This window comes from Mustela nivalis, assembly GCF_964662115.1.
Source record: "Mustela nivalis genome assembly, chromosome: 1".
Classification (NCBI taxonomy): domain Eukaryota; kingdom Metazoa; phylum Chordata; class Mammalia; order Carnivora; family Mustelidae; genus Mustela; species Mustela nivalis.
Genome location: NC_139020.1, coordinates 71316108 through 71341111, shown reverse-complemented (window position 1 = coordinate 71341111; position 25004 = coordinate 71316108). Strand labels below are relative to the sequence as shown.

At 39.5% G+C, this 25004-nt stretch overlaps 1 protein-coding gene across 2 annotated transcripts in view; it reads left to right on the top strand.

The window, feature by feature from the left end:
- The first annotated feature begins 1937 nt into the window (after nt 1-1937).
- Nucleotides 1938-25004, top strand: part of PLOD2 (procollagen-lysine,2-oxoglutarate 5-dioxygenase 2) — a 95303-nt gene continuing 72236 nt past the window's right edge. Inside the window, exon 1 of one of the 2 annotated variants that reach the window (XM_082713222.1) lies at nt 1938-2496. In XM_082713222.1, coding sequence (XP_082569348.1) covers nt 2388-2496 — 109 coding nt within the window. In that variant the 5' untranslated portion in view covers nt 1938-2387. The remainder of the gene's footprint in view (nt 2497-25004) is intronic. The other variant, XM_082713223.1, reaches the window with a different exon arrangement.

Genomic DNA, 25004 nt, shown 5'->3' with positions numbered 1-25004 from the left:
GCACAGTTAGGATATATTCAGGACTGCATTAGTGAGGTGGCAGTGAGAATGGAAAGAAATAAATGGAGAGAAAATGTCAAGGGAAGAAATGACAGGATTTGGAATCCAGTTCTGAGAGTTGTGGGGGTGAGAGGAGAACAGAAAATGTCCGAGGCTGTGTGAGTTAGAGAGCAGAAGTTTCATTAACAGAGATGAGGAAGCTGTGAGTGGGATCTGGATTTGATGAGTTAAAGACATTTGGAGTTTATGCCAGTGGAATGTCCAAGCATAAACGTTCAGCAGACAGCTGGAAATATAAGAAGGCAGGAAGGGTTTGGTTTCCGAATACGGGCTCTTTTAAAGAGCGATAAGTGTGCCTGGCTACGTGAAAATCCCAAAGAAACGCTTGCTTTATTCAAGTCTTACAGTCCTGACATTGTGACTCTCAACAGAGAAATTTCAGAGTAACCCATTGGTGGACTTTGCAATTGAAATACATACTTGTGATGTAGAGAGGCTTTACGTGTCTATAGAGACAAAAGGGGGAGTGACAGGGCAGGAAGGTAGTCTCTGACCAGGTGAATTTTTGAAGATACTGGACAACCAGGGAAGCTCGAAGTCCAGTTCAAGGAGTCTGGCAGAGTTCAGGTACTGCTGGCAGGTTCTGGAATTCTGGAGAACTAGATTTGGCCCAAAGACCAGTCATTCCTTTCAGAATCCTCAGATTCAGAAGACTGAAGTTGTTTATTTTCTGCCCAAATTTACAGAGTGGCATTGGCCACACACTGAAGGATGTTATTATGGAATCCATCCCTTAGTTTTTTCTTCTTTGGACTAAATAAACCTATTTCATTCTTCTCACAGGTCATACTTTCCATTTCTTTAATTATTTGTTAGTCTTCTCTGAATTTTTTCCAATTTTCCTCTTAAAATCCTGAGACCAAACCTTCAAAGCGGTAACAACTGGCTTAGTTCTGGGCACAGAAAATTATTTTCTAAAATGTCACACCCAGGCAACATTTCTTTGCAGGTTTTTTCCACCTGTTTTAAATGTGAACATTTATTACTCATCTTATCTTGAAATCATGCTAATTTTAAATAAAATGTGGTCATAATGAGATTTTCTTTCAATAATTTTCTGTTTTTAACTTTGAAGACTCCGAGTTGGAAAAGATATTGGCTCAAATTAATATATTTTTTTTCATTTTAGGAAAATATAGGTAGAAGATTACGGAATACTACTGTATTACCAGTCTGATTCTTTTTCTTCCATAAGATAGCCCATGTTATGAAATATATGAAACAAAATTGTCACAATTAAAGTTTTTGCCCCTGGTCACCCCAATAGATTAAATACTGGGCTCGTTAAAATGTGATGAGATGTAATATAGAAAAAGGGAATTTACTTAGGCATGAGTCACAACTGGAAGCAGGGGAGGAGGTGCCAGGGACCTGAGAGATCGCTCAGAGAGCTCTGGGAGTGATTTTCCATGTGGGCTGAAGGAAGATCTTGTAAGGCACAGCCCCAGGTTACACATGCTGGACTCCAATTCCGCAGGATTTACAAGCCATTACTGGAGAGAGTCTATGGCTCTTCTGGCACAGGCGGAGGAGGAAGAAATGTTCACTGCACAATAAAAAAAAAAATTCGGTTTACAGGATAAAATAAAAACAGGGCCTTCCTACTACAGAGTGAAGAAACGCATCCCCTGAGTAAGGGTTGAGAAAGGGGGGAGGGTCCATTTTCTTGATTTAAGAGGTCTCATCAGCTAAGATTGCTGAGCATTTGCAGTCCCTGCTGGTTAGAAAGTAGTTTCCCAAAGCAGAGAAGAGCAAATTCACACCCCTTGAGGCTACTGGGAAGCTTCTGGTGCTGAGGCAGCAGAGCAGGGGAGGGGAGCACCGCCCGCCAGCCTCCCCGCGGCTCCTCCCCACTCTCCCAGGCCCACTCCCAAACTTAAGCACACGCTCCCCTGTTCCAGCCAGAAGCCCTGCGTGAGCCTCTACACGTAGCCGCAGACAGCTCCTTAAAGAGGTCGGAGTTGAGCAAACAACCCCAGACGTGGGGCCGGGGAAGGCGAGCGGAGGCGACCGCACCGGCGCGGCGGGTCAGCCGGCGGCCAATAGCCGGGGTGCGGCCCGCCCTGTCGCCTCCCCCTCGGGGAGCCTATAACTTGCCCGCAGCGGCCGGGGGGGCGCCCACTCCTGCGCGCCTCCGCGACGGCCTCATTCCGGCCGCCCGCCCGCCGCTCCAGCCACCCGCCGCGCCTCCGCCGCGCGCACTTGGCACGGGGGTCCCGCCCGCAGTCGTCGCCCCGGGCGGACCGGGGTCCCCGCGCTCTCGCGAGAAGTGAGCCGCCGCTGGGCGGTCGGGGCGCCGGAGCCGGCGCGGACTCTCCAGGCCGAAGATGGGGTGCTGCGGAGTGAAGTTGCAGCTGCTGCTGCTGGAGCTGCTGTTCCAGCTCTGGAGTCCCTGCCTGGGCGCAGACTCGGAGAAGCCTCCCAGCATCCGCACAGGTGAGCCCTCCCGCGAGTTGCCCGTGTCCCAGGGGGTTCGGCCGCGCGGGCAGTTCATTCATCCACTGGCCCTTCGCGCGGGGCTTGCCAGGTGAGCCGGCGGGGCGCCCGTGCCTCCCCAGGACCGCAGAGATGTGTAGGTGGGCGCCTGTCCTTCGCCCGGACCACCGAGGTGAGGGACTGTCCTGCCTCCTCAGCACCGCTAAGTCCTCCCCCGAACTGCGCTCGGGCGGCGCTGGTCCCCGGGGAAGTGTGGGAGCCCCCTCGCTCGTCGGTTCTGGGAGTTCGCCGTAACCTGCGAGCGCATGAAGTTTTTCTTCAGCACAAGCTGCGGTTTCCTTTTCGTCTTGCAGGTCACTGGGCGCCGACACCTTTCGGGCAGCTCTCCTTTCTCATCCTTTCCTGGAATTGGCATGATTTATGCGTGTTGGAAGAGGCAGTAGTCCCTCTGTGACCTAAACACGGGGCTCAGTGTACTTTCTGATTGATGGTGACACATTCCTTCCAGCGCCCCAGGAAGCAGCCGGTAACACCTACCTTTTGCCAAAAACAACGCTCAAAACCTCGGTTGTTTTCGGTGAGGGGGCCTGGCTACCCAGTAACCTCGGGGCTGCAGCTTTCCTCCTCGGGGACTTGGAGGGGAAGCTGTGGACACACATCTCCCCTCAGCCGCCCTTTTCCTAAGCCTGGTGCCGTTTCTTGTTTTCAGAAGCTGGAACTGCAGGGACGAATCCAGTCAAGTTCCTGTAAAACAAAACTTTTTACATTTACCAAGGTTAAAGTTTCACCACTTGTTTGCCTAAACATACTTCGGTGCCATTTGCTGCACAGGAGATATCCCTGGAGTTTTCCGCTTTTGTGCTCTGACTCTATGCTCAGCCCTCTGAAATTAGATCTCGTACTTAAATGTCCTTGTGCTGTACTGTTTTTTTTTTTTTTTTCTTTTTTCCTTTTCCTTTTTTTTTTCTTTTAGTTAGGATCATTCTGTTCTTTCTCTCTCTCTCTCTCTCTTTTTGGTAAGTAAATAGGGCGTTTTTCTGCTTGAACTTTAAGCACAAGGACAAATTTCTATTTTGGATTTACAGCCGGAAGGTGACATTTGGTGTAGAACCCAGCTAGTTCCTCTAAGCAGTAGTTTTGTCTTCATCTTCAAGTGTTTCAGAAGGCTTCAGTGGGCTAAACTGCCCATCTTTCTACATTCCTGCCAAACAGTACTTGCTTTGTTAGCATGTGAAACTTCACCCTATAGATGATGCTTTTCTTTCTCCTAGATATATGTGTTGGTTTCACAATGGATTTCTGAATCCTGTGTGGTTCTTTTAAATTTGAACCGAGTTTTTCCATAACTTTAAATTTTCATTGAGTATAACACCTAGAAAATAGACAAGTAAATGCCTTCAGCAAACTTGGAAATGGAGACATTAAAAAAAAAAATCGCCAGAAAAATGACTTTCTTTGTTGAAGCATCCAAGGAAACCTTACTGGGAAAATAAAATAACCTCGAAGGACTTTGCTACTTATAGAGGAATCTCTTTAGCCTTTGTATATTTTATTTCAGTGCATTACCACCTCCCCTTTTCACTTAAGAGAAGGCATCGCTTTGTAGCTTCTTTTAGGTTTACAGTCAAAATCATCTTGCTTTCCCACTCTGGCTTTTAAGTTTCACGGATCTGAATACTAAAGTTTTAATGGATTGTAACATAACGGAAAGGGAATTTTAGATATGAATGTTTTCCTCAGAAACTGACCACATAAAACCCACTGCTGAAATCCGGTGTCTCATCTATCATGTTGGGTAAGCATGGGGATTTCAGTTAGCGCCTAAACGCAAGAAGATACTAATTTGTAGTACATGGAGGCAGCACTAGCCAGTTGGATTATGAACTTTTGTGTAGGTAAATGTGATGAGCTGATAAATACAGATGATACACTGCTCAGTAACACGGCCAGTCGTGGACCATGTTCCATTTTCTCCCTGAAATATTGCAACTGAAAATTGCTAAATTGGAGATTTTATTTATCTATCTATCAAGTGAATTTTTTTTTAAAGATTTTATTTATTTATTTGGCAGACAGAGCTATAAGCAGGCAGAGAGGCAGGCAGAGAGAGGAAGGGAAGCAGGCTCCCTGCTGAGCCGATGCGGAGCTGGATGCGGGGCTCAATGTGGGGCTCGATGCGGAGCTCGATTTCAGGACCCTGGGATCATGACCTGAGCCAAAGGCAGAGACTTTAACCCACTGAGCCACCCAGGCGCCCCTATCAATTGAGCTTTAGAACTCTAACTTGTTTTGCTTAACAGGTGGTCTTTAAGAAAAGTACTTAACATTTCTGTCCACCTGTATTTGTCACCATGTCCCACTTAGCCATGAAGAAATACATTAAACCACGCTTTCTTGGCCCAATTGACATTTTGAGCCAGAAAATTATTTATTGGAGGGGGGCTGTCTGGTACACTGTGCCATGTTTAGCAACATCCTTGGCCCCAGCCCAGTAGCACCCTCCTCCAGATGTGAGAATGGAAAATGCCTCAAAATGGAAAATGTCCAAATGTCTCCTGAAGGGCAGAATTGTCCAGGTTGAAACCCCTGGATTAGAAAAATGTGTATCTGAGGCAATGTGGTATTGTAGTGTTACTGGAATAATACTAGCAACTCCTTTTTGAAAGCAAATGTTTACAGTGATTTTCCAATTTTCCACTGTAGTAGGGAATGTGCTGTTTGAATCACATTAATCAAGTTTTGGAATATGTTTTTTCCTAGCTTTCTTTGATGCTGTGCATTGACTGGAGTTGAGAATACTACTTTTCGTAACACCTACCGAGGGTTTCGCTGTGTTATGTGTTCATTCCTATTTGGTTGCCACTTTGTTTTTAGCATGGAAATAATCTAAATAACATTTTGGTTAAAACATTTATTTTTCTCCCAGAATTATTTATAGGAATTTTCCCTTAAAATTTTACCCTGTGGGAGCTTTTGAGGCAAAATCCTCCTAATGAGTGTCCACGCAGCAGGTTAAAACCCTGATATATCTTTCCTTTACTTTTCTGCCTTCTGGATGAGAGGGAGAGAAGTGTGGATGTATATCTGCCCCGTACTTACAACTGGGTCTCCAGGCTTGGATCAAAATTTTTGTGTGTTTTCTAAGGTACCTTGAGTATTCCATGTTCTAAATTGGGCAGAAACCAAGTTTTGGGCAAAAATGGAGGAAATGGTTTCAGATGTTTCTGTCAAGACCAGTATTTTTCAACCATGTTCATTTATGAACTCTTTAATTTACTCTGGCACATTCAGGAAGGAAAGAAAGGTTTGTCCCATCTGCTGAGGCAAACTGACAATTTTTGGGGTGGAGAGGGAAAGGCCAAGGTCCTGGAGAAACCTCTGGAAGGGAGAGAAAGAGGCTTGTCCTCTGTGTATTTTCTGTGTCCTGGACTCCAGCCGCACAGAACGATTCATCATGCTTAAGCAGACTCTGCGTTTTATTTCATAACATAAGAAGGGACCTATGAAATATCTATGGAGTATGTAAGGATAGAAAGTAAAAATTAAATTGAGATATGCTTTTCTACCCATCATGTTGACTAAAGCATTAAAATAAACTCTGATCATAACAAATGTTGTAAGTATGGGAACCTGTTAACTGTTGATAGAAGTAAATCATTTTTGGACAGCAGTCTAGAGGAACTGATAACCCACATACCCCACAATTCTAGATACATACATGCACAATACTCTCAAATTTCTGCGTCTGTTTGAATTGTATTCATTGTTAAATCCAGGTCTCAGGAAATTGTTCCCCTTACTATTTTTTTTTTAAGATTCGTTTATTTATTTGAAGGGGGGAGAGGAGAAGGGAGAGGAGAGAGAAAGAGTCTCAGCAGACCCCCTGCTGAGCCTTGAGCCCAAGGACAGAGAGGCTCACTCTCAGGACCCTGAGATCCCCACCTGAGCTGAAACCAAGAGTCTTGCACTCAACTGACTGAGCCACTCAGGCACCCCACCCCTTACTATCTTTTGTTTGGCTCACTTTCTAACTTTTTACTGCCGTTGGCTTATATAGATCACACCTGCTTTGTGTGATGGATTTTTATGTTTAATAAATTGTAGATTCTTTGAAATGAGGGATGAAGTTACTCATTTTGGGGCTCCTCATAGTCTCTTCCGTGTTCTAACACAAAGATTCTCAATGTGTGTTTGTTGAGTGTCTGACCCACTTGTAGAATTTTGAAAAGTGGCATTTCAGTGAGACTGCTGGATGCTTATTTTCCTAGGATTTTAACTGAATTCCCCTAACATCCTTTCTCTACCCAGGGACCCATACACTACCATGATCCAGCAATTTATCAATGAAATATCTGGCAAGGACTGGCCTGAAGTTTGGCAAATTTCTCCACATGTCCTTTTTTTCTGCTCTACCTACCTTCCTCAATATAAAGTCACACCTTCAGAAGTACTCTCAGATGATTGGATACCATGATTTTAACTTCTTTTTAAAATTTTATGGGTGGGGAAATGGACACTTGGAATGGTAATATAACATGCAGAAGATCACAGAGCTGGAAAGCAACATGGCTGGAGCTTGTGTCCTTTCTCCAGGCTGTGTTCTATGTCTTTCCTGACCTCTTTATTCTGCTGGGCTTTTGGAACCTATGGGAAATAAATAGAGACTAGACATCAGAGACGTAAAGAAGCAAAAGGAATGCTTTGCTAAAATAAAAGCATGCATTTGTAGGTTTGTGTAAATGGAGGGGTAAGGGATTGGCACGGCTGAAGGAAAACTGGGCCCTGGCCCAGGGTGGCAAACGGTGGCCCATGGGCCAAATATGGCAGGCCACAGCTGTCTGCTTTTGTACGGCTGTTGAGTTAGCAATAATTTTTACATTTTTAAATGGTTGAAAAATATCAAGTGAAAAGTAGTATATTGTGATATGTAAAGGTTCTGTGAAATTCAGTAGTCAGGGCCCATAAACTTTTACTGGCAGACAGCTCTATTTATTTATTTACATATTGTTTGTGTCTGCTTTGTGCTCTGAGGCAGAGCCTTATAGTTGCCATAAAGACTGTATGACTTGTAGAGTGTAGATTATTTACTATCTGGCCCTGTACAGAAAAGCTCTGTGGATCCTTGCTTAGGAGGTGACATCCCCAATTCAGCTGTGGCTCGGGCAGAGCTGCTGCTCTCTTGGAAGGAGCTGGATTCTGGACAGTAACAGCTGATTCCAGGCATTTGAATGGTCTGTTTTTCATTTTAGACTTTCCAGTGATTTCTATGGTGTTTTTAATTCAAAGATAGAGCTTCTCTGTTACGTCTTTTTAAACATGGCCCTTGATACTAAATAGACATGTTGCTGTGGTGGAAAGAGTGTACTCACGATCAAAAAGGAAGAAGACACTGATGACCGATTGGAAAGGAGATGCATGTTTCTTCTTCATAGCTTGTGGGTGTTCTACAATTTGGTCTAGAAACTTGGTTATGAATTTGTGGCTCCATTCCTGGGAGGAAATGATTAGCACATTTATCAGTGAGTGCTTTTATTTTTCTTCAACAATTGCTGTGAATTAGGCTAAACTGAGAAATTGGTGGGTTTTAAAGTGACAGATATTTTATTTCTCTTTTACATTTTACTCGTTTGCTTTTGCAGTACTGTGCTTGCTTCACTAAATTAAACTTAAATAACAGAACTAATTTTTACAGCTATCAAAATTATAGTTAGCCAAGAAACAGTCAGCCTGAGGGGTAGAATTATAGATAGTCTGTTATGATTTGTTGTCATTGTACTGCTGACTACCTTAAGGCTTATGTGTTGCAACCTGTGTTTGAAATGCTGTTAGGATGGTCTAGCAGTACAGAATTTACTACTCTCGTATCAGTTATGTCATAAGAATGCCCCTTCAAGGGATGCCTGGGTGGCTCAGTCTGTTAAGTGTCTGCCCTCAGCTCAGGTCATGATCCCAGGGTGCTGGGATCAAGCCCCACATGGGGCTCCCTGCTCAGTGAGGAGCCTGCTTCTCCTTTTCCTACTCCCTCTGCTGCTCTTCCTGCTTGTGCTTTCTTTGATTTCTCTCTCAAATAAATAAATAAAATCTTTAAAAAAAAGAAAAAAGAATGCCCCTTCAAAAACTATTGTTTATAATGAGAAAATAACTTTCAGTACCTCCCACTCAAGATAACTTTATTTTAAAATATAATTCAAAGAGTGGAGGTATGTTATTTTTATACACAGAGGAAAGATTTCTATTACATATTTTCTTTTCTTTGTTGAAAGAGGGAAATCGACTTCTGTTAATAATTTTACTTAATTTTTAAATATAAATCTCTTAATAAAAAAAAACTAATTCAGGATAGTGGATTTATATACTTAGTTGTTGAGTTGACTCAAGTATTTTTCAGGCCTTAAATTGTATTAGTAGCATACTGTAGCAGTTTTGGGAAAATAGCAATCATTTTTTATTTTTGCTGAAATGTGCATGTATCTTCTCCCATCTTAAATTTATATCTTTTTTAAAAAAGATTTTAATTATTCACTTGAGAGAGTGAGCATAGGAGCAGGGACAGAGGGAGAAGGGGAGAGAGAGGGAGAAGGGGAAGCGGGTTTCCCTGCTGAGCAGGGAGCCTGATGAGGGCTGGATCCTAGGATCCTGGAATCATGACCTGAGACAAAGGCAGCTGCTTAATCAATTGAGCCACTCAGGTGCCCCTTAAATTTATATCTTAAAGAAGATGTGATTAAGTGAGAAGAAGTTTAATTTGTTAGTAAAGAAATATACTTTGTTGACTATTTCTCTTCTATAAGAAATTTGTTTTTGTTTTTGTTTTTAGAGATTTTATTTATTTATTTGATAGAGAAAGACACAGTGAGAGAGGGAGCACAAGCAGGAGGAGTGAGAGAGGGAGAAGTAGGCTTCCTGCCCAGCCCAGAGCCCAATGCAGGACTGAGATCATGACTTGAGCCGATGGCAGCCGCTTAATGACTAGGCCACCCAGGCACCCCAAGAAATTTGGTTTAAAGTTTAGTTTGTATAACTTTAGAATTAAATTTTGTCTGTCAAGAGAAAAGCTTTAAACAGTGAGTAGTAGACAGTCTTGTCTTTGCTTTCATTTAAGATCAACACTGAAATATTTTCTTTTTCTGTTCTTTTTGAATTTTATTCTTCCTCCAAGGGAGTATCATCCAGTTTCTGTGCATATTTCTGAGTGATGGGAGCACTCCTGTCATTATTAAGATGGAATAGCAGGGTCTACTACATCTGAGTATCTTCTCCCTTTAGGCTGAAGGCTCATATTTCTGGAGAATTACTACTTTTATAATCAAAGTTTTCACTATCAAGGGAAAAAAACCCACCACATTTTAATTTTAATACAATTCAAGGAACATGCAAAAATGTATAATAAGTATACAAATATACTATATACAGCTTTTAATACTAATAAAAGTTGTGAACATACAGTTAAAGTGAAGGGCTAAATGAGGAAAAGTGTTTCTAATAAATATGTTTAAATTTCTAAAATGGCTCAGTTTCTGAATCTCATTTGTTAGATTGTTATTTTGATTTTAATAATTGCTTTCATTATTTTGGGTGATAAGACATCCCAGTGTGTATTATGTTTACTGGTCATCTATTCATTTCCATTAAGATTCCATTCTCAAACTTGTAGAAGGAATTCTCTTTATTTTCTAGTTACTGTTTATCTGTTTTAAAGGGCCTTCCAAAGAGAAAGAGAGACGGTTTTCCTCTGATTTAAATGCTAACGTGGTCCTGCTTATTCATACTGTGGTCCTCACAAGGTAAACGTTCTTAGGGCATGAAGGAACTTTCAAGCACATGCAATTTTTATCTCTTTCACCACCATCTGCATTCAGTCCCAGACACTCAAGTACACGAAGTTGAATATGAATCAGGACATATAGCCCACACAGCAGCAACCAGAACTCCTGGCAGTTTCAGATTCCTGATTCTGGGCATTGTTCAGGAGAAACTCCAGAAGCTATACTCCTTAATTCCAGTGGCCACAAAGTCTTGGCACAGAGCCATTACCCCATTAGCAATGTTCTGTCATTGATTGGTGACTGGTTTGAAGCCACAACTTTCATGGAGCCGTAGGGTGCTAATTACCTATAGGGATTACACAGGGCTAAGAAGGAAGCCAGTTACTTTTAGATATTTTAAATTCATTCTCCTACCAGTTCTTTAAACTTTCAGTCCTTTTCTTCCTGATTGTCTGGATGATAAACACCAGCAGCTATTTCAACGTCTCAAAAGAAAATTATCAGCAAATATAGAATTTAAATCATTTCTTTAGAAATGAACAAACAAAATAACCAAAAAGAAGCTGGCAAACATTTTGCAGGCAGGCTAAAATGACCTTCCTAATTCAGTCATCTAGGGAAGTCTCACAGAGCTGTTATGCAGTGAGCAAACTGATTCTTTGATGGGATTTTCCAGTCATGCCCAAGCCAGCTCTGAGGCCCCTTGTGTTCAGAAGTCCCCCCTCTCCTTCTCTAGCCATGCTAGGTCTTTCCTGGCCTCCAGCTGGCACCACTGTGACCAGACTGCTCTGCTTGTCCAGACCCTCTGAAATTCTTGTCGGCCACATCTAGAGAAGGACAATTCTCCTTTTCTTCTTAGTTTAGTTTAAACAGGGTTGGAATTTTTAAAATAGTGACTTTACTAGGTAACCAAGGCAAAACAAAACAAAACTCCAAACTGGAAAACCACCAAAGCAAAGAAATGAACAGACTTACAAAGTAGAGACTCAGAGTTCTTACTCTACTCTGACTTGAGTATAGTTAGAAACCTGCATACTTGGCATATTTTGGGGACTTCCTAGGTTCTGTGTGGTTGCTCAGCTTTTCTTTTCTTTCTCCACACTTCGATCCCACTTCTAATTCTTCTTATCGTGTTCTTTTACATACACAGCTCTTTCTTCTCCAGGGTTGGAGTCTATAAAATCAAGGACTTTAGAAGTCCATAAGTGTTAATATGTTGTGAAATAGTATGAAATATATTTTGAACTCTGCCTCTGTTTCTTGTTAAATATTTGGTCTTTCACCCTTGTTCCTGACTCAAAGTTCCTAAAACCCTTATAATTTTTGAGTGATAGGAGTATCTGTCATAGAACTACTAAATTCCTTAGAATTCCTGGGTGAAAAAAGCATCTTTTGTTCTAATGAGGTGACTCTTTTTGGGCTCTTGAATGGGGGCTGGTCACCAGAAAGATCAAGCCATGATTAGAAGATTGAAGCTTTCTGGGGTGCCTGGGTAGCTCAGTCAGTTAAGACTCTTGGATTTTGACGTGGATTGTGATCTCAAGGTTATGAGATAGAGCCCCATGTGGGGCTCTGCGCTTGGTGGGAGTCTGCTTGAGATTCTCTCTTCCCTCTGACCCTTCCCTTATACTCCCTCTCTAAAATAGATAAATCTTAAAAAAAAAAAAGAAGAAGAAGAAGAAGCAGCAGCAGCAGCAGCAGCAGCAGCTTGAAGTTTTCTTTTCAGGCCTAAACCTCATTTTCTGAAGAGGGAGTGGGGTTAGGAAATAAGTTAATAATTGATTATTCCTACATGGTGAAGCCTCTACAAAAAGAACTGAATTATGGGGTTTGGAGAGCTTCTAAGTTGATGATTGCCTCTATGTGCGAGGAAGGTGGTGTACCCCAAATTGATGGGCACACTGGGATCCTTTCAGATCTCATCCTATTTACCTCTTCATATGGCTGTTCATTTGCATCTTCTAAAATATCCTTTGTGATAAATCTGCAATAGTAAACTGTTTTCCTGGGTTCCGTGGGCTGCTTTAGTAAACTATCAAACTGGAGGAGGAGGTCTTCGGAACTTCTAATTTGTAGTCAAATCAGACAGAAGTTGTGGGTAACCTGGGGGCCTACTACTTGTGACTGGCATCTGAAGTGTGAGCAGTCTTTTGGGACTGAGCTCTTAACCTGTAAGGTTTGTGCTAATTCTGGTTGAGTTGAATTGAATTACCGGACACTTAGCTGCTGTGGGAAAATTGGCAGTGTGGGAAAAAAAATCTATACATCTGGTATCAAAAGTATTATGTATGAGTGGTAGAGGAGAGACATGACTGTGTATTCTGTAGACATAGGTAGACTAGATATCTTTATAGTTTCATGGGACAGATCAGCACTACCTTAGCCATTAGGCAATCTATTTTCTTCTGTGAGTGAAACGTTTTATGCATTTTTTGCTTATAACTCTGTTGGTATTGCTTTAATTCATTTTGTAGAGCAATTTACATTTTATGAGTCTACATACTTTAATAAATGTATGTTTATTTAATTAACTAAACTTCAACATTTCTCCCAGAATATATTTTTCCTCGAGGTAACTATCATATTGTAACTTCCTAGATACAAATGTATGCTAAGAACAATTCACATTGTGTAATACTCTGAATATGACAATTAATATTTCGGAATTTAATTCAAGTATTTACTTAGTGACTAGCCTGTGTTCTGTGTTGCCTTATGCGAAAGAAAAATAGAAAAACAAAACAAGGCAAACAAAAAACACACTAGGCTCAGTTCCTGCTCCGCACTGAAATTCTAAGATTCTTGTGGGAGAAATACTGCGTGTGTAAAACAGAACAAACCAAAGAAGCACTTAAAGTGAATCAGCCTGGCTTATGGGGAAGAGCACCGACATCTGGGCATCAGGAAACCTTGCTCTAAGATCTAACCCTTCCATCCACCAACGTTGAGCCAATTACCTTGCTTTCCAGACTTCCTTTGGAATTTATGATCTTTATAGCTCTGTTATTTGATGGCTCTTGAATTCTAAGTGTCAGGATGTGGAGTAGAGACAAAGCCTGCAGGAATCAGAAAACAGGCCTGAAGGAAACTTACTATTAATACATTCGTTATGCCAAAGGAAGCATAGATACAAAGTTTTGTATTTTATTTTTTTTAAAGGTTTTTTTTTTTTCCCCCAATTTATTTGACAGAGAGAGTGATCACAAGTAGGCAGAGAGGCAGGCAGAGAGAGAGAGAGGAGGAAGCAGGCTCCTTGTTTAGCAGAGATCCTGATGCGGGGCTCGATCCTAGGACCCTGAGATCATGACCTGAGCGGAAGGCAGAGGCTTAACCCACTGAGCCACCCAGGTGCCCCTGTTTTGTATTTTAAAAGTCTAGTTATTCACTCAGGAGTTGGACTTGGACAAAACTTGAGATTGCTTTTTTTCCTAATTAACTTTTGATTTAGAGTTAAGAAAGTAAATCTAAGAATAACTGGAATTAAATTTACATTTAAAAATATTCCAAAGTGCTTTAATGTGAGACAAGAAAATAATCTGGTGTTTATATGAAGCTATTTTCTGTCTTCTGAAAGGAATCATATACTCTTCAGTACATTTGAATACTGTAAGCTGTTTTAAAAAAAAACTTGATATTTTTCTGCTTCAGTTTTGACTGTTTAAGCCCTACTGAGTAGCAGAAATGATACTGGAACTCTTTAAAATTAGAAAAAAGTGTGGTTTTTTATTTATTTATTTGTTTATTTATTTAGTATGCAATGTATTATTTGCTTCAGAGGTACAGGTCTGTGAATTATCAGTCTTACACAATTCACAGCACTCACCATAGCACATATGTCCACATGAAATGTGTGGTTTAAAAATTGGGGGACCTCTTCCAAATTGTTCCTGAAACAGTTATCAAATCACCTATCTAATTTTTAGATTCACTAAAATGTCTTCACTAAAATGTGATTGCATTCAGTAAACTAGAAACATGGTAAATAAAAAGAAAATCAGTTTATTGGAGAAAAGTAGTTGTGTATCTGTCTCTGTGTATGTGTCTCTAGCCATGGAGATTACTGTTAAGCCTTAAGAATGGAGTAGAAAGTTGGAATGCCTTTTGATCTGGAATTTTCTTTGATATGCTGCTCGATCATTGGCACAGTAACATTTATTCAACATGTTTTTCTACCTCTAGAATGGAACATATCTTGCAAGTGGTATTGTCTTAGATACAGTCTTTGGAGGAGATAGTGGTGCCCAGTGCTTTTTCTCTTTTCTTGGCTTTTCCCCCTACTATTTGCAGAGGGATTTTATTTAAATTGAAGGAAGCAGTTCAAATAAAACAATTGGAGGAGGAAGAGGGTGGCTTAATTTTGAAAATATATACAGTTGTTGCTTTTTCAAGTAAGATTACCAAAAATCACAGAACCATTTAGCCTGGATGTTGTGTTTGGAGGTTAACTGTGATTTTTTGAATAAGCAAGTAAGCATTAGCAGATGTTTTTCCCATGGGTTAGGCAAATTAAAGAAAGATCTGTTTTAAAAACTGATAAACTAACCTTTATATTATTATTTAATATAAAGTGGTTGGTATTTTTGTATCCCTCAAATATAAGCATTGGTTTTTTCATACGGTATAAAATCCTAAACAGCCAAGTCACTGAATGGCTCTATTGCAGCAGTACCAGCAGCCCCATCATGGGCTATGGTTTATGGACGAGTGGATAGGTAAGATTTTTCAGGTTGAGGTGAAAGATAAAGTAAGCAACATACTTTAAACCAAACATGCAAACTTAAGAAATGACTACGGTATAGTTACATCTTCTTTTCTGTAACTGTATTTAAATACTTTGTAGTTGCAAGATACGAATTTTTCTTAAATGTCAGATTAGCCCACACTTGGATTACTTTCAAGCATGTTTGAATTGTAGAAAATCCTTTTGAGAATGAATCCTACTCAGGGTGAAGAAGTGGTAGAAGGTAAAAGGTAAGTGGAGAAAAGGAGGTGAAATTACTTGTAAGCACGTTAGAAAATTATAAAATAATGTTATTTGAATGTGTTCAGACAAGTAATTTAAAAACTCTGCTGTAGAAGCACTAGAAGCCACTGCTCCAAATGCTAGCAAAAGGGAATATTGCTTATGATAAATTGGGTATGCACCAAACAGAAATATGGTTTGCATGTTTTCATATGGAATGAATTTGTTTATCTGGATTATGCTAGTTGCTGGTATAGCATTTCATATTAACCATAATAGCATGCCCTGACCCCTAGCCTGCTGTCCTGTGTTCATGGACCCTAGTGGGACCCACACCAGGGACCGTGCAATATGCATTCCCTTTTCATTTGGTTGTCTTGGGGATCAGCAGAAGTTCAGAAACGTAGATACTGTGACTCTGTGAAGCCAACCGTGGCCGTGTTCATGGTGGAAGAGGATGTCTCATATCTCTTGGTATGCGTGATGAACCGAAGTACAAGTCTGTTGTGCTTTGAATTATCTGGAAAACTGTCTTGGTCCCACTTCTATCTTGAATATGATACTAATACTTTGAGAGAAATGCTACTTTGTTCTTCAAGGATTAAGTGGTACAGAAGAGAATGTTTGCTTTCTAGATATAGCCAAAGAGGGTTTACCATACAGGAAGAGGATTAGACACCTCTTATTGTGAATTAAAGGTATGTATGGGCTTGCCTGGCTCACTGGCATACATGATTTATTTTAAGGCCAGAGGCTAATATACTGCTTGCCTGATGATTATGAAAGATCACTGTGGGAGACAGCATAGGGTAATGGATAGGGTTTTGGAATCAGGCAGCTTGAATTTAAATCTCTTTTCTATACTCATTTGCTGATTATCCTTGGAACAAGTTACTTAAGATCTCTGAATCATAGTTTCTTTATAATGATAATTGTTGCCTAGGGTTGATTTGAGGCATAAATGTGGTAATGCCAGTAAAGCCTAACACAATGTCTGGGAACAGAAAGTGCCCAGTAAGTTCTACTAACTAATGTTATTATTTTAAACAGAATTCTGTTTGACATTATTCTAAAGTGGAATCTAGACTTCCTGTATAGAATTAATTCTTGTATTCTGATTGGTAATAGGCTGTCAATAAATTCTAGAAAATAAGTTTCAACAAGATGTCTAGACAGGTTTTTCCAGGAGAATCTAAAGGAGATAAATTAAAAAATTTAGTGGTTCAGTCTCTTTGGTGATATTCTTTATTTCCTCAAATTCAAATCTTTGAAGTCCCTTTTCCTCATTCCTCAGATTTATCCTTGATATTCAGTTGTGTTGAATTCCACTCATTTTCTCTTTTTTTGTTTCATCTATAATGGAAAGCATATCTCTATATAACATATAATTAAATATCTCAGATGAGTCTTTTTTTTAACATAATCTTAATACCATTATCACACTCAATAGTAACTCCTTCATGTCCTCTAATGCTTATTCAAGTTCACTTTTCCAGCTCTTCTCAAAACTACCTTTTTACAGTGGGTTTGTCTGATTAGTATTCATTAATTTCTCCTAAACTCCCTAAGCTATCATCACCTTAGTCCAGGCTGCAAATCTTGGGTAGCTTGAGGGTTAAACCCATCCTGTTTATTGTTTTCCAGAAAACTTAAACTAAGTCCTATATTTTTAAAATCAGGGAATTTTACTTAAAAGTCTGGAATTTTCTTCTCTTGGAAGGGGAGGTAGGGAAGAAAGACCTGGAAGCCTGGATTTGCCTTCCCATGGCAACAACAGCTGACTGATGCTGGGGAGTTCTCTCCTTGAGATGCTGCTTATGCACCTGTGTTCATCACAACTCCCACCTGGCCTCTTCACTAATGTGTGTTTGCAACTCCTGATCTGGGCACACATCACAGGATGAGATAGATATAATTGCTTCTTAAATTATTATTCTTATCTCATCTTTCCACACTAATCTTTCTGGAGTCCGGTTGCTCTTAATCAGGAGTGATTTTGTTCCCAGCCTTGGGTTTATTTGGTAATGTCTGGAGATATTTTTAACTGTCATGAGTGGTGGGTACCACTGGCATTCTGTGGGCAGAGGCTAGGGATGGTGCTCACACATCCTGTGGTGCACAGCACAGCCCCCACAAGAAAGACTTACCAGGCTCCTCATGTTTCTGATTTCTAATTTCACTGTCCTATTCAGAAGCTTCCAGTGCCTTCCCTATTTTCAAATGTATTTATTATTTCTCAGTTTTCACTCTGTATTCATACCAGACTCCTTATTTTCCAGGGAAGATATCATGCTTTTTCACCTTTCTTAAGTCATATCTGTTTTTCCAGTTCCCTCCCACTGTCATAATCCCACTTGTCCCTTTTAAGACCTCCATTTTTACCATTCATGAAGATGGCTTTGATGTCACCTTATTGCATTATTCTTCAAAAATCATCTTATTAGAGCTGGGAACTTTTTAAAAGAATATTTTATTTATTTATTTGACAGAGAGAGATCACAAGTAGGCAGAGAGGCAGGCAGAGAGAGAGAAGGGAAGCAGACACCCTGCTGAGCAGAGAGCCTGATGTGGGGCTCGATCCCAGGACCCTGAGATCATGACCTGAGTCAAAGGCAGAGGGCTTAGCCCACTGAGCCACCCAGGTGCCCCAGAGCTAGGAACTTTCTAAAAGAAGACTGATGTTAATATTTTCCCTTACTACCTCCCTGCTTCTCTAATCCAAGTAACTGTATGTAGAAGTATTAAGTGTGTCTCCTGATTCTTTGTCCCTCCCCATGCTAATATATAATCTGTTACTTAATTAGGTACTTAGTATATTATTCTCAGTCTTTTCATATGAATTAACTTCATTTTCTTAGCTGGATTTACATAAAAGAGGACAGAAACGGTATCTTTTATTGTGGGTACCAAGTCTGTGAATTGCTATGCCTTAGAACTGCAAGCCTCTGGAAGTTTCTTTTTGGATCCTATAGAGGGGTCTGGTAACCCATGGCTCACCTCAGTTACAACTACTGAGAGGAGTGGGCACCTATGTCTGTCAGATTTCCATTCAGAAAAGAGAAGCCATTTTAGATATTTGGAGCAGAAAGGGATTTAACGAAAGGTATGGGCTTACACAATTGTGGGGAAGGCTGGAAGTGCAGGCTTTAGACTGAGCCTTCAGCCTTGACACCTAGGACAACAGAGCAGCTGACCAAAGTAGGACATTACTACGTTGATTAGAGTTGGGGTGTACTGAGTTATGAATGTGCTGACATAAATACAATTCAGGGATCAGGAAGCTGTCTCCACTGACCCCTTACTCACATGAGGCTGGTGACTAGACTCTAGCAAGCAGAGTTGAACTACTGCCTCTGCAACATGTCTGTCTGTGTGTCTCCTTCCCTGTCTCCTTTTTCTCCCTTTCTTCTTTCTTCCTACACAAAATGGAAGACTGGAACACTACTGTAGGTAACTCCACATCTTGTTGAAACATATCTCCCGGGACGCCTGGGTGGCTCAGTTGGCTAAGCAGCTGCCTTCGGCTCAGGTCATGATCCCAGCGTCCTGGGATCGAGTCCCACATCGGGCTCCTTGCTCCACAGGGAGCCTGCTTCTCCCTCTGACTCTGCCTTCCACTCTGTCTGCCTGTGCTCGCTTTCGCTCGCGCTCTCTCTCTGACAAATAAATAAATAAAATCTTTAAAAAAAAAAAAAAAAAGAAACATATCTCCCAGTAGAAACAGCCAGAAGTCATGGGGAGAAGACCATCGTCTTCCACATCTCATACACATGAATCTGAAAGATGGGGCATAATTTTCTTCTAGAAGTTTAGCTCCAAAGGAGTTGGAGAAATATAGCTTTAACATTTATTTTTGTATGACTTTTTTCAGTGATTGTTCTTGAAGGTTGACAAATGATTCAGTAATTTCAGAATTTTATGTCTTTTTGGCTGTGGGGAATCCAAGTATGGGGTCAGCATTACATAAAACACATGCTCTACTTACTAATATGAAAGTCAATTATAAAATTCTAAGATTTTTGAGTACTTTCTCAAGTTTTACGAACAACTGCTGAAGAAAGTAGTGGGGAAAATGGAATAAAACTATAGTAATAGGAATTTATTTCCCCTTAGTCTCTCTCTCTCTCTTTTTTTAGGCCAGTGGATCATAACTTAATGTGGAAGACAATGTAGTGCAACTTATCGCTAATTAAAATTTTATAGTGTTTATTTGACTTTCAGCTATTCATTCATCTTGTTTTCTAGCGCTTTCATCTCACACAACACCCTATTAGTCTTCAGTAATTACTTAGCTAACTAAAGTCACTTTTCTGAGATGAAACAACTGGGGCTTATTTAAGGCTTCTGGAATTTGAGAAGGTCAAGAGATAGCAGGAAAATTCTGGTTCATTTAGGAAGGAAGGATTTAATTTGACTCCACTTCTTAAGTAGTCATGAAAGCAAAAGTACAAGAGAAAACTTTTGGATCACTGTAACTATACTTCACAATTGTAGATTTAATGATTTTTATATGTAAATTTGGTTTTCATGTAATTTTTTTTTTTTTACTTTTGTAGTTTCTTTGCTTATTGTGGAAACTATAAATAAGCTTGTGGCCGAAACTTCTGCTGAGTAAATTACAGGAGAATCTTGCATTATAATTAGAATGTTGGGCTTCCTTACAATTATCAGAGCTGAGATATACAATGCTTCATTTTACTTCTCTAGGCTCTAAGCTCTTTGCGAAGTACACATGGCCTTTATTTATTTTTAAATTACATTTGTTTTGCTTATTTTTGATAATTTTTGACAATCTCAGTTGATAAGTACATACACTTCAGTGTTAAAATGAACAAATAAACAAAACTAGGTTGGAGATGGGTGGGTTAGATTAATAAATGCTAATACAGGTTTAATATGCAGCCATGGAAAGTTTAGCTTTTTTGGTGTTATGTGTATGTGTTTAAAATAATAATCTCAAAAAAATTGCTTTCATTTTGATGAAGATAAAAATAAATCTTTGGTGAATCTGGATTTATTTTGATGGCATGTGCCCAGCAAGCAGTTAGTTTATCCCTTTCTAAACATGTTTCTCACCTGAAAATCATTCTGAAAACTAGTAAAAAGTGACAGATCTTTCCTAAGACATGTTGAAGCACCAGTGGGACTCATGAAGATGGTGTAATTTCATTTAAAAATTATATTTTGGGGGGGGTGCCTGAGTGGCTCAGTGAGTTAAGCCTCTGCCTTTGGCTCAGGTCATGATCTCAGGGTCCTGGGATCCAGCCCTGCATTGGGCTCTTCTGCCCAGCGGGGAGCCTGCTTCCCCTCCTCTCTGTGCCTGCCTCTCTGCCTACCTGTGATCTCTCTCAAATAAATAAAATCTTTTTTTTTTAAACATTTTATTTATTTGACAGAGATCACAAGTAGGCAGAGAGGCAGGCACAGAGAAAGGAGGAAGCAGGCTCCCCGCCGAGCAGAGAGCCCGATGCGGGGCTCAATTCCAGGACCTGGGATCATGATCTGAGCTGAAGGCAGAGCCTTAACCCAATGAGCCACCCAGGCACCCCAAATAAAATCTTTTAAAAAAATTATATTTCTGGTTACAATGAATATAAATGTAAGTGAAAATTAAGACATTTAAGAAGAATAAGTTAAATTTATCCATAATCCCACTATCATTAGTAAATAATATAAAACATTTTGATAGCTTTTTCCCTTTCTTGGTTTATATTTCTTCATAAACTTTATAAAATCAGGACACATACACATATTGAAAACCATAAAGAGATGATTTTATGTTCTACTTTATTTATAAAACACTACATTGTAAGTATTTTCTCAGTCATGATTTTTCAGTAACATTTTGATATCTGTTGTGGTTATGTCATAATTTGTATAACCATTATTCTATTATTGGATATATGGTTTCTTTTCTATTTTGTAGTAGCAGAAATAACATTGTAGGGATATTCTTGAAAATGTGTTTTGGTTTCCATTTTTACAAGACAGGTCCAAGAAACAAAATTTGGAAATCAATGGGTATGAACTCTTTTTTTATCTCTTGTTGCACATTATTGAGTTGCTTTTCAGAGGTTATATGGATTGTCATCTTTACCCATCTCTTCCATTTTTTCCACACAAATGGTCTGTTGTGTGGAATTCTCAGTAACATTACTTTTAAAAGATTTTCATCTAGTTTCTATGGGAAGTAAGAATTTGATTCTCAAATTTATAATGATTTCTTTCTTTACTTGTCAAAATAAAATCATTTTTTTGTCCTTGCTGTTTCCTCTGTGAGTTGCATCTTCTGATCAATGAAGCATACATTCTAGTGGAGTAAGAAAAGACAATAAACAGGTGTACTAGGTAGATACAAGTATCACAAAGAAAAATCGTATGGGATGAGGGCCAAGAGTGCTGAGGTTGGCAGTGCCATTTTAGGTATTGTTTTCAGAGAGGACTTTTCATACTGGTTGTATTTGAACAGACCTGAAGGGAGGAATTGTTGCTGGGGGAAGAGCGTTCTTGACAGCAGGAATCACAAGTACCAATGCCTTAGAATGTGCTTGATGTGTCCCTGGAACAGCAGGTTTTCCCAAGTGCCTGCAGCACGGGCAGGGAGGGGCTAGTGATGGAAGAGGAACTCAGAAGGACAGGTCACTTAAGGTCACCAGATCACTTAAGGACCTGGAGACTGTGGTAAGGAGTTTGAATTAATATTGAGAACAAGCACCTTTCCTGGGTGGCTATGTAGAGTACAACTGCTCAGTTAGATACTGAACAGCTGACAGTGTTGTAGATGTGTCATTCTAGGGACAGTGTAAGGAATAGTTTGGAGTGGACTAAATGCAGGGAAATCCTTCTGGAAGCCATTTTGGTAGTCCAGGGAAGAGCATGGTACCCAGATTTAGACCACTCACAGAGATGGTGGTTGGGTAAGGCTGGATTCTGTAGTGCTGGTAGAATTTGCAGATGGATGGGGAATGTGAGCAGAACAAGGGAGTCAAAGTTTTGCATGTTAGAAATTTAAATTCGTCCTCAGTTCAGGCACCTATTGGAATATATCCCCCACCAATAAGCGGTGTGTGTGTGTGTGTGTGTGTGTGTGTGTGCGTGTGTGTGCGCGCAGTATGGCACTCCTATATATGTTAAACCATTATGCTGCACGTCTTAAACATACACATTGATGTATGTCCATTATTTCTCAATAAAACTAGAAAAAAGTTTAAATTTACCTAAATTTATATTAGCAATATAGTCTAGCTGCCATTCTTATAATTCATTTTTGTGAGATTTGTGGTTTGGAACTTCCCTGAGAGATTTTGGTAATTATTTTATATGGTTGTTTTAATAATCACCATTATTAAAACTTAAACTCTGTTTTGTGTCTATACTATTGTTATCCAAATGTTTATTCGGTAAGTTGCTGGTACTGAAAAACAGATCCCTTACAACAGAAATTTTGCAAGAGAAGTCAGAGTGTTAAACTCCAGGAAGAAAGCCAAAACAGCTGTTATGATTTACTGACCTGTGAGCTTGGGAGGGAGCACTCGGCAAAAATGATAGTTAAAGTGCTGAAAAATTACAGAGCAACTTGCAGCAGATTTTTAAGTTTACAGAAATGCCATATAACCAAAACAAGGAAGATGGGAACAAATGGGGGGAAGCTCTGGCTTCATGACTTGAAGATCTGTCAGTGCTGCTGCAGCCCCTCAGTGAGCTGTGGTTTACATCAAGGCATCATTGCATTTGATTTGACTGGAGATTGGAATGTGCTGGCAATGCCTTTCTCTTATAATTTAATGCAGTGTATTAATTAAAAACCTTAATTTGAATTCAGCTTTTATTATTTGTTATTTATCATGCTTGATACGTTTAAAGGCAAACACTAGGAAGGAGATGGATGTACCTGGAAAATACTCTCCTCACCTGTTTTCCCTTTAATTCAATGGGAAAATTAATAATGTAAGAGAGGGTTGGATTTTGCAGTATTTTCACTGACTATCCTTTGCATAGAACATGCAGCTTCCCTGTAGCTGGAAAAAGGTCCCCAGGGCTTCTGATATGTGCCACTGTTAGTTTTCTGAAGAAAATGGGTAGATAAAAACTGGAGAAACACATTGAGAATGAATAAGCAAAGAGAGGAGAAAAAAAAGAACAGTAGAGAGAAGTATCTGGAGGGAATAGTTTCATACAGCTAGACAGTGAAGTTGGTGGTAAACTTTTTTGCTAATTGAATCAAATAAGGAGACTTGTTGGATTGCATAATATTTTGTTTACTGAGAAGAAAATGCCATCCATTGATTTGGGTGACAAAAATTGTTTAGAAAAAATTAGTTTCTTTTAATGAAGGGAATTAAGTAGTAGATAGTAGCTTCAGTTATAGTTCATTTATAGTTACTTTCAAATAAGGATATTTTCTTATTGTGTTAAGTTGTAACTTGTTAGAATTGTTCTTCTGACAGGAACATTTGGTAACTGATACAATAAGAGACATTGTGACAACATCTCTAACCCTCTAGGAACAGAAATGAAAATCCAGAATAGCTGTCTTTTAAAGAGGGGACTCCTACAATGTAAAAATTGCTTATATTCAATTATATGAATATAATCAATTATAAAATTGATTATATTCAATTCCACTCTCTATACAAACAGTGCATTTTTTCACCTGAACTCATCTTTTCTCCAAGTCTCAGCTTTGATGTGAATTCCTGAGAGTTCTTTCCTAACCTCCCAATTTAAAACAGTTTCCTTTATTAAAATCTCTTTCTCATTCTGGCTTTGAATTTATTCTTAGCATTTACCAAAATTTCCAATTATACTTAGTTATATAATTATTTTCTTATTATCTGCCACCCCGCTCCCTATTATTTTGTAAAACCCATGAAAGCACTGATTGATTCTTCCAAGAATATTTACTGAGTGCCTATTATGTGTCAACTAGGAGTTGGGAACACAGCTCTTAAAGTTTACATTGCCTTAAATTCTGGTGTTTGCTTATATCTCTAACATTTAGCACACAGGTCCTGGTTCTCAGAGAACCATCAATAACTATTTGTTGAAAGAATGAAGATTAAAGCCATTGATGATAGAATGCAGTCAAGGTTTAGATCTGTAGTTAGGAATATAAACTGCTGAGGCTAGGACTCTTCCCCTGTCGCAGGCTGAAATTGTCAAGTGCCCCTGCTGATGTGGTATTCCTTTGGTGAACAAGGGTTTCTCTCTAACCACAGTGATCTACCTCTCTGAAAAGGGAAATAAGAATAATCCAGAGATACTGAATGATTAAGTGGTCTGAGGTGAGTTGGGGCACCAGTTTTTGTTGTTGTTTGTTTTTTAAGTTCTTTAGGTGTTTGCATTATGCATATACCAGGTCCAAAATTACTATCCTAAAGGAACAAGAGAATGGAGTTTATGTCTAGAGAGTTCTCACTTCAAATACTGCTTGTTTTATTTTGCCAGAAGAGTTTTTAGGTAGGGTGTGTGCATGTTTGGTTGTACATTTTTCCCCCAGAAGGAGTTTTGAATTTTTTCCATGCCATTCTAATAATTATCAAAGCAACACAAATTTTCACCAAATACCATGGAAGCCAGAGATATTTTTCACTGCTTCAGCCCGAGAATGTTTTAGGTCAGCATAACTTTTTTTTTTTTTTAATAAAAACTAGAACCTCCCTAAAGTTAATAATATTTTATAACTGCATTTGGGGAGTTTATATAGTTTAAGTAAGTTGTAAGATACATCTCTAAAGACTTCCAGTGGTAGTGATCACTTGATAAACATTATGAAATAC